Source organism: Trachemys scripta, chromosome 1, assembly GCF_013100865.1.
Source record: "Trachemys scripta elegans isolate TJP31775 chromosome 1, CAS_Tse_1.0, whole genome shotgun sequence".
Taxonomy (NCBI): domain Eukaryota; kingdom Metazoa; phylum Chordata; order Testudines; family Emydidae; genus Trachemys; species Trachemys scripta.
In genome coordinates, this window is record NC_048298.1 from 149,578,155 (window position 1) to 149,590,638 (window position 12,484).

At 39.9% G+C, this 12,484-nt stretch overlaps 1 protein-coding gene across 1 annotated transcript in view; it reads left to right on the plus strand.

Moving 5' to 3' along the window:
• CFAP44 (cilia and flagella associated protein 44) overlaps positions 1 to 12,484 on the plus strand; it is a 70,917-nt gene that overhangs the window by 11,689 nt on the left and 46,744 nt on the right. Inside the window, exons 5-14 of the mRNA XM_034789347.1 lie at positions 646 to 765; positions 2,122 to 2,247; positions 3,230 to 3,401; positions 4,736 to 4,898; positions 6,222 to 6,324; positions 6,596 to 6,812; positions 9,537 to 9,651; positions 10,002 to 10,166; positions 11,617 to 11,772; positions 12,188 to 12,235. Coding sequence (XP_034645238.1) covers positions 646 to 765; positions 2,122 to 2,247; positions 3,230 to 3,401; positions 4,736 to 4,898; positions 6,222 to 6,324; positions 6,596 to 6,812; positions 9,537 to 9,651; positions 10,002 to 10,166; positions 11,617 to 11,772; positions 12,188 to 12,235 — 1,385 coding nt within the window. The remainder of the gene's footprint in view (positions 1 to 645; positions 766 to 2,121; positions 2,248 to 3,229; positions 3,402 to 4,735; positions 4,899 to 6,221; positions 6,325 to 6,595; positions 6,813 to 9,536; positions 9,652 to 10,001; positions 10,167 to 11,616; positions 11,773 to 12,187; positions 12,236 to 12,484) is intronic.

Consider the following 12,484-nt stretch of genomic DNA (forward strand, 5'->3'; position numbering starts at 1 on the left):
ATTGAAAGCTGAAGAACAGTTAGGGGAAGGATATATAGTCAGGCTGTTTAAAATACTTTTTGTTGTTCATTTTTATTATACCTACTTAACTGCAATGCCTGTTGAACACTTTGATTTGTTGCCCTACCCTTTAAGTTATTGTGTGAGACCTCATAGTACACATCTCTCGAGACTTTCAAAAAGTCCTTCAGCAAGAGAAGGGAAGATCAGGTTTGACATACCTCATATTTCTAAGGTAAAAAACAAAACCATTCCCCTGCCTCCGTTTTAAAAACCAACAAAAAAAGCTATCATAAAGAAGCAATAAAGGGTGCAAATCAAATTCCTTTGCAGGTCAAGTCATGTTTAAAAGAAAGTCATTGAGCTTGTTGTCTAGAAATGTGTGTAAGGTCCACCTGAATATTCAACCTGACCTGCAGAAAGGAAGTGTCTTTTGCTTTTATTTTTTGAAGGAATGAAGTGTGTTATTCAATGGATTTCATTTTGCATAGTAGAAAATCCTTTGCAGGATAGGAAGAACTTCAATGTTGCATTATTCTGATATGTAGCATACAAACCAGTGAGACAAGTCCACTCCTTGGGATTCCAAGTATATTTAAGAGGGTATTGAGAAGAAGTGAACATTATCTCTATTTTCTTTTGCAGAGGAAGTCAAAAGTAGTGCCCATAAAGAACCACTTGGTGAAGAAGTATCAGCCACTCCAGAGGGACAGAAAGGTGTAGAGAAGGCAGTGGAAAGTGCAGAGGCAGATACCAGTAATGTCCGTGAGTATTACCTGCCATTACACAGAGATTTCAGTACTGACCCTAGGGTAGTCTTAAGTCTGCATACTGGGCAGTTCCCTGTTTGTTTTTTTTTGGGTGGGGGTAAAGGGATGGGTGGGGAGGAGGAAGGGGTCTATGGTTCCAGTTCACACCAGTGTTTGTTGTGGGCATCCTGGGGCTAGGGTTGATTCCATGATGAACCAAGGTAAGCTGTCAGCCTTTGATTGATGTGTGCTGTACAACACAAAGATGTCCATGGTGGACCAATGCATCTGCTTCTTCTTGTGTGTTGATGAGAAGCCAGCCAAAAGAGTGTTCTGTGTATTCTGGATTCACTGCTCAGGCTTGAAAAGACAGGAAGTAATATTTTCTAAAAATACTAGGCCTGATTCTCTATTGCTTGGCACCTTGTTTAGAAATTTACATTATTGCATAATGCTGACCTGGTAGCATTTTACACCTACTTTGCATTAGGCTGACTACACAAGGTAGAGGAATCAGGCATAACATATACACATTGGACTCAATCTTAGACCCCATGCTCCCGATATGGCATGGGGTAGAACTCTCCTAGCTCTTAAGATTTTGACCCTTTTAGACAAAGTAGTGGTGGGCAGTATGCGAGACACCCATCTCTTAGTGGTTAATGTGAATCACCTCAAAATTTTCCAGCCAGTTCCTTCTTGACCATGGTCTGTGTTGGTTCTTCTTGAAGAACCAATGTGCTGTCCTCAGTGGTTGTTGCTCCAACTCTCTCCTGACCCACTGTCTGGCCTTTGACAATCTATGCTTGTTAGACCAGCTTCTTCAGTCAGAACTGTAATAAATTCCTTTAGTTTTTTGCCTCTGGTGCCTTTCTTGTTGCTCTGGATTACTTAGTCCTGAGAATGTCAACTCATTCAACCCATTTCAGTCATTGCATAGCTAGCTACTTTCATTATGATAGGCTTGTTCTCTGGGTGTTTTGGGTCCAGTTTTCATTTTAGTGCTTGAGTAAAATGTTATAACAGAATATTGGCACCCACCATTCAGGGCACGGTCTCTATTGTGGTTCTTTGCAGGATATTTTGTTGGAACTTTGGCACACCGTGTCTTGGCCCTTCAATTCATTCTTTCTGTCAATGCACTTTTCCTTTCCAGGATGTGCGCCTCTCCTTCTCTTACATTCTAAATCACTTTTAAACAATGAAATCCACTCTGCATGAGCAGGAAATCCATTGTAGGATAGAAGGAATTTTAATGCTCCAAGACTGTGGATGCTGCATTATCCAAATATGGAGTGTGAGAGCAAAACACAGAAATATACCCTGTTTGGAATGCTGAAGAAGTGAAAATTATCCCAATTTTCCTTTGCAGAGGAAAGCAAAAGTACTCCCTCAAAGAAACCATCAGGTGAAGGAGAGGTACCACCAGTTCCAGAGGGACAGACAGAAAGAGTAGAAAAGCGGGTGGAAGGTGCTGAGTCAGATAGCAGCAGTACCCGTGAGTATTGGCCCCTCCCTAAGAGTCATAGACATCAACTTAAAAAATCCTACTGTATCCTGAATTTGCTTTTATTTACCTTCTGTTGTTAGAAGTAACATAAGGCCACTGTAACTGACACAGATTAGATAAACAATTATTTTTTTCTACTTTTTCAGCTTGTTCACTTTGTGCACTTCACAGCACTTAATGAGCCGTCCATTTTGCTTTCCCATGGACAGTCTCTGCTCCCTTGGTTGTTTGTATTGGTGCGTCACATCATAACAGGGAGAAACAAACATGTTAACAAAAAGGCTAATCTGACTGTAAAACAGTAAGAATTGACAGAAATGACTAGGATTGAGGAATAGAACCTGAAACTCATGTTTATAGCTGACTACAATTTCTGCTGACAATATCCATTCAATGCATTGAGCTCTAGTGAGGAACTATCTAGAGCAGCACATTAATAGAAAGCCTTTGTTAGCACTATGTCTCCATGGCAACCTGCTTTAGGTGAAGGAGTGAAGTGCTACAAGTTTGTACTGATTAGTCAGCATAATATTATGCGTTCAATATCTACTGACGAAAGAAGCCTCAAACTTGGCTTGTTTTCCTAAATCTAACAAAGTTTGAATAAAACTGTCCCAGTAGCTTTAAGGTCTCAAGGTTTAAAGTCAGTAAAGATGACATATCTTACAAATATTGACAGAAGTTGTCTGCTATGTGTATGGGGCAGTGAATTTTAAAATCATTCTTACCTTGGTTATTAAGAACCCAGATTTTTCTAATCTTAGAAAAACACATGCTATTCATTCGAGGCTATTCATGGGATAGGTTTCATAGTACAAAGGTAGCAGATCTGTTTTTAGACACTAGAGTGCCTATCATTTATTTGGAGAGAGGAAAGAATTAATGAATAATCCACTTTTGCAGTTAGGGTATTGACATTTATACCTATCTGACTAAAGCTCTTTTTTGTGTCACTATTTCTGAAACACAGAGGAAGATGAGGAGCAGGAGGAGGATACTGAGAAATCCCCAGAGCCAGAAAAAAAGCCTGAGAAGCTAGAAAGGAAAATCTCAGAGACCTTCTTCTATAACTATGAAGATTTGTGCTCGCAACCCTTTGTGACGTCAGACTCTGGGATACCAATTAACCTCCTCACTCTCATGTATCCTCCTCATGCTTTATTGTATAGACTTAGATCTAGGGTTTTTTTTATCTAAAAGCTGCAGTATATTATTTCCTCCAGGTGTAAGGGAGGAACAGGAAAGAATGTGTGATTTTCAGATGCACAGGTGGTTTTCCATTGGGACTCAGTGAAGTTGCTGTGAGGAAACCCCTCTTTGTCTCTTTTCTGCATCAGGGCAAGTTTATACTATAAAATTAAGTTGACCTAAATTACATTGATGTAGAGCCACTGCAGTAATTGAATTGGTTTTGCTCATCCACACCACGCTTCTTGTGTTGGCATTGCATGTCCTCACCAGGAGAGCTTGCACTGATTTAACTGCCAGTGTGGGGCATGGGGGGTGGTTTCTGAAAGGCAGCAACAGTCGATGTAAGCAACACAGTGTCTATACTGACACTGCATTGACCTAACAACATTGACTTAAGCGCTACACCTCTCGAAGAGGTAGAGTTACTAAGTCGGTGTAGTGGGCAAGTTCCATTGGTGGGAGCTACATTTTAGTGTAGACAATTACAGACTTAGGTTGACATAATCTGCCTTACGTTGACCTAACTATAGTGTAGACCAAGCCTCAAACTGGCAGAGGGAGAGAGCTTGAGGGTTTGTCTACACGGAGCATGACTGTGTACTGCTGGGAGTCTGATTTCTAAAGCCCACTAATATGTTGCACATTAATTGGTTGTGTAGACCCTGCTGGTGCGCACCAGATGTCCCCTAGTGCACTTAACATAGACCATGCAGGTGTGCACTATGTTAAAGTGCACGAGAAAACTTTTGGTGTACACCAGCAGGGTCTACATGACCAATTAATGTGAAACACACTAGTGCACTTTAGAAATCACCCCTCCTTCCACAGTACACATACTTCTCCATGTAGACAAGCCCTGAGACATTGCTTTGGTTCTGTCTCTTGCCTACAGTGCGCTTTGTATTCTGATCAATTTCTTTTATATTTTATATGAAAAGAGAACATTAAGACAATAGAATATGAATTCTTAGGAGAGCTCCAGAGATCAGGATAGGCCATACAAAATGGAGTCTGACATGGAGTTGGAGGGATGGTATATAAATCTTTTAAATATTTCATTTATATTTTCCCCAATTATTTGTAATACCTTGATGGGTTTTAGCTTCATCATGGCACCAGTCTTAAAACAAACCAAAGCCGGACCAACAGAGTAACAACCACCCAACTCAGTCTTCCCACCTGGATTTGCTCTAGTTTTTAGTATTAATACTTTTATTGCTATTACGTGGAAGAAATAAACCTCAAGGTCTAAGGTCAATGCTTTTCCTTAGTGAGCTGTTTGCAGACACTCTTTTGGTTATGACTGCACCAAAAGTGCAAACCTGCAATTGCTGGATAGTCAAACACTCCTCTATGTAGCAGGCAACCAACTGGTGCTCTTGGACCTGAAAACTAAATATCAGAGTTATCTCCGGAGCAGCAGCGGTGGTGGAATTGGCATTATCACGGTGTGGCTTTTATTTGCCTCTTTAGGAAAAAGATCCCTTTCTAGAGTTTAAAACTTATAGTAGTGAAACAGTCTGGGTGTCTCAGTTGTTTCACGGAAGATTTCCACAGTTGCCTGCATATTTGGGCTTGGATGAAAGAGCAGCATCGATTAAAGGGTGGAAAAGAAAAGTCAGTAATCTCAGATGTGTGACCAGTAGCAATCCATCAAGGTGTACTACATGGACCTAGTTGATTAATAGTCAGAGAACAAACAGTTGCATATCTTAAATAGGTCCAGGTTCCAGGCCATACTAATTGACAAGAGTCAACTGGGTTTCATTTTTTGTTGTTTTAAAATTTTATTTATTAAAATGCTCTGGATACAGTTTAATTGTTTTTGTTCAATACATCATCTATCCTGATTACGGTTAATATTGGTTAAATGTTTTATCTGGCCTGAAATTTGGAATTTCAAGTACATAGTTAAATGGAGTGAAATGTTGTCCAATTTCACTGTAGCAAGCTCCTCTCTGTGGGCCAGATTATGAAACACTTACTCTGGTTTATCACCATCTTATTCCATGAATAGTCCTGTTGGATAATTGATACTATTCCAAGAAAGTAAGGCTATCAAAATCTGGCACTATGCTGTTTTGTTATATTGTAAGCAACACTTCTTGGAGAATCACATCTCCTGCACAAAGCTGGGTGATTTTTTTTTACGGGCAAATTAATTATTTGAGCTAAAATGCATTTTTCTATTGAGCAAAACTATTTGCAAATATGGGTCAAATTTGGCATATAATTTTGGCTGAATAAAAATAATGGAAAAAATCAAAGAAGAGTTGAAACAGTTTTGACATTTTTAAAATGAAATATGTAAACTTTGTTTCAAAATTACAGTTTGCTTTGAAGTTTAGCTAAATTTGTTTAAAAAAACCTTTAAAAGGGTATAAGCACCCAAAAAGTAATAAAATATAAACATATTTTGGGTCAAATGAAACATTTCATTCAACCCAAAACAATTTTTTCCTGTTTTTTGTTTTGGCCACATAAGTGAAAAAAAAAATTATTTGCTCAACTCCACTACTGTAGAACAGCCCCTGAATGTGATGTTGCTAAGTTTGCTCCTATTCTTCAATAGTAGAAAGATAGCAGTGTCCTAAATGCTGTCCATGGGAAGATGGATTGGTGGGCTGAATGCAGGTGAGATGATCAAAGATGCAGGATAAATGCAAATTATTGCATGGTTGCACAATGTGTGTGGTGGTATACAACTTGATATTTAGTTGAGGACAGCCAAAGGGTATATCGGAGTATGTAACAGTCTTTGCTTTTTCTAGGTACATCCTAGTAAACAGTATTTTGCAGTAGGAGAAAAAGGATGGAAGCCAAACATCATCATCTATGAGTATCCTTCACTAAAGCCATACAGAATACTCCGAGGTAGGTTAAATAGGACTGTTTCGGTATTACATGGATACAGCAGAGTTTATAGACTCCAGCAAGTTGAATCATGTTCCATTTTAGATCTTTTACTAATTATATAATCTTTTGGTACTTGAAAATCAGATACAGAAAACTGATTGTAAGTGGTTGTCCTTGCACTCTTGGGTGTGTGGAAAATAGCCAACTGTTTGCTGACTCTGCTTCAGCACTAGCCAAATAATGAGAACTGAGCTCTTTTTAAGCTCTTTGTGGACATCTGTCCTTCCAGGTGGGACTGAGGAAGCCTATGCATTTGCTGATTTTAACCATTATGGAACACTACTGGCCAGCGTTGGGAGCAGCCCTGACTACATGTTGACAATCTGGGATTGGAAACAGGAAAAGATTGTGCTGAGGTCAAAAGCTTTTTCACAGGATGTTTATAAGGTCACATTCTCTCCTGAAAATGAAGAGCAACTCACCACTTCTGGAGCAGGACACATCAAGTAGGTTGGTTCACAAACATCAATTGATGGGAATTGTCAAAGTTCAGGACTCACAATTTGTTAGACCACTCTGTTTATTAGCACAGCACTTTGCTAATACATTCAGATAATGTGAGCACATGCAAGATCCACACTACCTTATTTTATACAGATAAAAAGGGCGCAAACTTAACAAGAGGACAAAGAAAGCAGAACTGACAAGTTTACCTGAGGCTAGACATACATATTCAATTTCCTTACTAACTTTTACAGATCTCCAGCTAATGTTTCACCATTAGCTTAAGTGGACTCATTGTTTATGCCTTAATGTTCCTTTTCCTGACACTTGTATTTTAACATTCCTTATTTCTGCTTAAAGGTACATACAGCATTTCTTTAATCCATTCTATTTTTACAATATAATTCATTCTACTTTCACAATCGCTCCTTTTGGTCAAGCTATGCAATGACCAACAATTACTGGCTTTTACATATTAACCGTTCTTTATTTTTTTGTTTATTAGCGATATTTAAAATCACCATATTAGCACTCTGTTTTGGGGCAGTCACCTGGGTGGCATACCTTACACAATTCTGGATACAACAGGAGATTATCTGAAAACATACAAAAATCATTAGGATTTCAAACAGGATAGTCAGGGCTCCCTGAAACAACCAGTTTTTTATGCCAAAGAAATTGAACAGGTTACTTAGCCACTTCCATAAAGAACTCGGCTCTTCATGGGGAAGATATGCGATTTGTTTTAAGTGGCTAGCGCGATTTATTACCTTATTGGTGTCGTCAGGTATACACACAACATTCTTTTCCCATGAGAGCACAGGTTCCTCCTTTGGCCGCCAGCACTATGTCCAATGCCTGACGGTTTTGGAGGGCCATCTGTCGGATCGCCCCTGTTTCTTTGGCCAGGGCTCTTAAACTCTCTTTGGTTTTATTTGCCATTATTTTAACTACTGCTTGTAACCTTAAGAGCCTTTTTGCATGGTGTATTACTCCCCCACGTGGGATAATGGAACCGCCAATGGCCTTTTTCCAAGTTAGGGGGCTTATGTTATTTACATACCATTGGGCATCTGGTAAGTTCCTTCTTCTTCGCCTGAAATTACGGAGGCGTTCTTATGGGAAGGACCCTAGCACTCGGAATTGTGGGAAGAGTCGGGCAGGATAACAGATACCTGACCAGTTAGCTGGTAACACGGTATAAGCTTTGGTCCCACAAACCAAATGATGGCCTATTAAGGCCGGGAAGGGTCGGTTGCACCCATTTGTCACATAGGTGCCTGCAAAGGAGGAGTAATATTTTTCAAAGGGCACAGGGTAATTCTCCTTATGAGGAGTGGTGTTATTTGCATGGCATTGAAAGATTGTATTGTTTTTACTAAAGTTACTGTAGGGGGAACGTGAGATTTATTTTTCTGTTTGATCCCAGGTCAAGAAAAAATTTATATCCCCATACCTGACCCGCTACTCTTTAGTTTTGTTCGAATAATCCCATACACCATTGGCCACAATATGCCGAAGGCAATGGCTTTTTTCCAGATCCAGCCCTGTTCCATTACACACCCAACACCAATGACCTTTTCCCTCCACCACACTTATCCATTTAGATACATTTATTCCCACTGCTTCCCAAGTGTCATTGCTGTTCCATGTTTTGTTAAACGGACGAGGTCCTCCAGTGAGGTCTGGGGAATTGAGTGGGATTGCCAGGACAGGAACACCAGCTTGAGAGTGGGCTGGGATGTGGCTGCAGATCCAGCAATTAGAAATATGAAGGGTCTGAGCTATCCTCACTTGCTGCTGGATAAAAGAATTATCATTGTGGACTACCCAGACCTTAAGACACCAGTAGCCGAGGAACAGGCGCCACCAGAGGTGCGTGTTGGAGGCAAGGCCCTTCTGGTTCTGACACCCTTCAACTGAGGGAACCACAGTCATGGTTTTATGTTCACCAGGCAGCAGGCGCTAGGCTTGCTACTGCTTTTTTTTGGGCCTTGCTTTAGGTTGTCGTCTGCTTCTGGCAACCCTTACGAGAGCGAAGACTGTAAGGTATTGCAGGCTGTTCCTTTACGTCTTCTTCTGGAGTCAAAATTGACTCTGTGTGGTTCTGAGGTGATGACTGGTTCGCTGGGGATGGTGCCTTCTTACACTGCGAAGCACGTATCCACGCAGCGATGCCAGATAGTTTAACGGCCGTCTGGGTAGTAAGCAGTACCTGATGAGGACCCTTCCACCGGGGCTCCAAGGCGTGTTTTCAATGATGGTGCCGTATTGCAAGATGGATATATAAATTTATTTAGCACCTATTTAAATATTAGTCTCTCTATTTTCCCCCGCCCATATTTTTCTAGTTTTTTCATGGAAGTAGGTGAAGGGAAAGTTTGTTTTTTTTTGAGGAGAGGTGGGTGGCCGTGATGTGCAATAAACGCCTGACTGGGATCAGGGTGGGTTTGGTGACCTACTCATCTTGTGGGTACACAGGTGTGTTGGGGCATTTCAGTCCCACTCAATAACAACAACAAAAAATAACCCTGGATAGCCGCATTCCGCACATATAAAGTTTCACCTAATTTTAAAAAACTACAAACCCTTATATTTAAAAATAATTAATTGAGTAGTCCACACATTGGAGATATTCATCATACGATGACATCAGAGCCTGAGATACAGTACTTTCTAGATACAATCTCAAGTGTAACCCCAAAGACTATGTTTTCTGTACTCAGGTTCTGGAAGATGGCCCATACATTCACTGGGCTCAAGCTACAAGGAGCATTGGGAAGGTTTGGTAAAACAGCTGTGACTGACATTGTAGGGTATGTGGAGCTGCCTGATGGGAAGGTGAGTAGAGTAAATGAGTACAACTGTTTTCTTTCTCCTTCTCAGGGACTGAACAAAGATCCATTGAAGTCAATGGGAGTCTTCCCATTCACTTCAGAATGCTTTGGATTAGGCCTTTTATACACAATCAAATATACAGCCGTGAATCTAATATTGACATTAACTGGCAATAAATTGGCTTATTTTTTAATAGTTTAAAAGTATCCATTATTATTGTGATTCTTAGACAAATGAGCTTTCTTAATTTAAAGTAAAGGCTATAGTGAGCTAAGATATTCACCAGTCTCTCACCAATATCTGCACATTGATATGTTATAACACTCATGTATTACTCTTCACTTGCATGAAAGGTTATCTCTGGATCTGAATGGGGCAACTTGCTGCTTTGGGAAGGGGGGCTCATCAAAGTAGAGCTCTGTCGAACTGGACATAGACCCTGTCACAATGGCCCTGTTAATCAGTTAGTTCTGGATGAGGGAGAGCTGGTCACTGTTGGAGGAGATGGCTACATTAGGGTGAGTATTTTTTCCTCTAATAGTCTGGACGCATGTTTGGTATACAGAGTCTTGTTAGTAGTGGGAAAGGGAAGTAACTATTGGCCTACATGTATTGGGAGTAGCCTATTGATGGAGTTTCTCTCCGTGATCACTGTCTAAGAATGAATTTTGACAAGGAACTGGATAGGAGCAGATCTCTTTCCACAATGTAGATGTTTGGATCAGATCACATTTAAATAACTTTCTGCCTATTAATGCTAGAGAAATCCCTTCTGTGCACTAATAGATCAGAATCAATTTCAATTATGTCTTTAACAAGTTTTATTTTTTAGTTTTGTCTTTAACAACTTTGGGGATGTTTTTTGTGTTTGTAGCTTATGTTAGTCATTTTCAGGCCTTGTTAACATGTCACACATACTATTCAAAGGATAAATCACAGTGGTGTTTGAAATTAATTTCTGATCATGTGAACACTCAAGGCATTTGTGTAAGTAGCTAATTCCTCTGTCATTTTATTTCAAAGATGTATCCATTTCAACTGAGCAACAAACCCCTGTTAAAGAAAAATAAATAATGGGACATCCTCAACTTAAAATCAAACCAATTCTTTAAAATGAGTTAAAAGTAGTCTCAAGTTCTTCATCTGCTTCTGATTCTACTTGCTAATTTGTGGGTTTTACAATCATATTTTCCTGTTTTGTGTGTGTTTGTTTAGTTTAGTTTCCTCCCCTATTGCTGCATAAAAGACCCAAACAATGGAAAACTGAGTGTTCAGGGAAAGAGGGAAACTGACAGTAGACAAACTACTGTTAAATGCTCAAAATAAACAAAGTGAAAAAAATGTGTCTTTTTCCAGCTAATCTTTTAGTTGTAATAATTATAGGCAGTGGTTACAGCTGTAGGAAAAAAGTTTCAGATGAGGTTTTTGGTTTGATTTTTTTTTTTTACATTGATGGTATTCTTTATGTAAATGTCGTCCTGGCAAAAGGGTGCTGAACTGGCAGATCTGGAAACCGAAATCTGCTCTTTATCCACAGAGCAGGCAGTGGAGGTGCAAGCTTTCTCACTCTGTCCTTCCACACTGCCTCACTAGGGACAACCTCTAGGAGGCAGTTTTACTCTCCATAGTTGTGACACTGCCAACATGGGTACTAAGTGGTGCCAATCGTAGTTAATGATTTTTGGGATATGGGTAATAATCCAATTCCTAGAGGACAGAGACCTATAAACACATTTTACATGGGCCACTGAACAGATATTAGATGGTAACAGCCTCTGATTGGCTTGAACATGACCTGGAGCAGTCACAGTAATGTGGACATGACAGGCTCCCTATTCTATATCCTGAGCCACCCATTCCCTTGGAGTCTTATAATTTGATTTTATATTGCCATTATGCGTGTTAATGTGAGATGTGTTGGCATTTGGATTAATGAACGCTGTTCTGTTCACTTCCAACTGCTTGAAGGTGTGGGACTTTGAGACGATAGATGCAGCTGATTCTGTGGATGACACAGGTCTACTAGAGATGGAGCATATGAATGAACTTCTTGTTGGCAAGAATGTCAACTTGAGCTCCATCATGAAAATTCATGAACTTGGACAGCCCATTTGGTATGCTCAGGTAAGACATATCTGCATTCTTATCAGCTCTGTGGAGCAATATTGGAGAGGCATGTGGTGATGCATTGCCAGAGGAAATCCGCTTGAGGCAATCTGTTTTTTCTTGTAGAACTAGTACCCTGTCTCCTCCTGGATTATTTTTAGAGTAGAATAACATTTGAGTCTCTCTTCTGGCTTTGAGAGCGGGAGCTACATAAGAATGGGAGAATTTGGAAGTATCATTCCCAGGCTTCATTGCCCTGTTCTGCTGCTGAGCACCCGGTGAAATTGACATCAGACTATGAGGTCTAAATCCTGTTTCTTCCAGATGATTTTGAGATTCTTACCTACAGTATTTGTAAGGAATTACAAGGACTGATGCTATTTTCAAACTTAGTTTGAAAGAACATTCAGGTGTTAAATATTTTTTTCTTTAGGATTCCAATGGAGCCATCTGGAAGCTTGATCTGAGTTTTTCAAATGTCGTAAGTTTTATTCCCACCCACCCTGTTTTTTAAGTTCCTTTAATTAGACTGTGTGGCCGCACAGTGCCATCCAACTTTTGACCAACTGTTCAGCTGAGGATTTAGTGTTATTATCAGGCACATCTTTATGATTTATCTTCACTGCTTCATTAATTACAATTATTGGCCAAGATTTTCAAAGGGAACTATTGATTTTAGGTCCCTCAATTATTGACTGCTAAACTGAAGCTACCTTAAAGGGGCCTGATT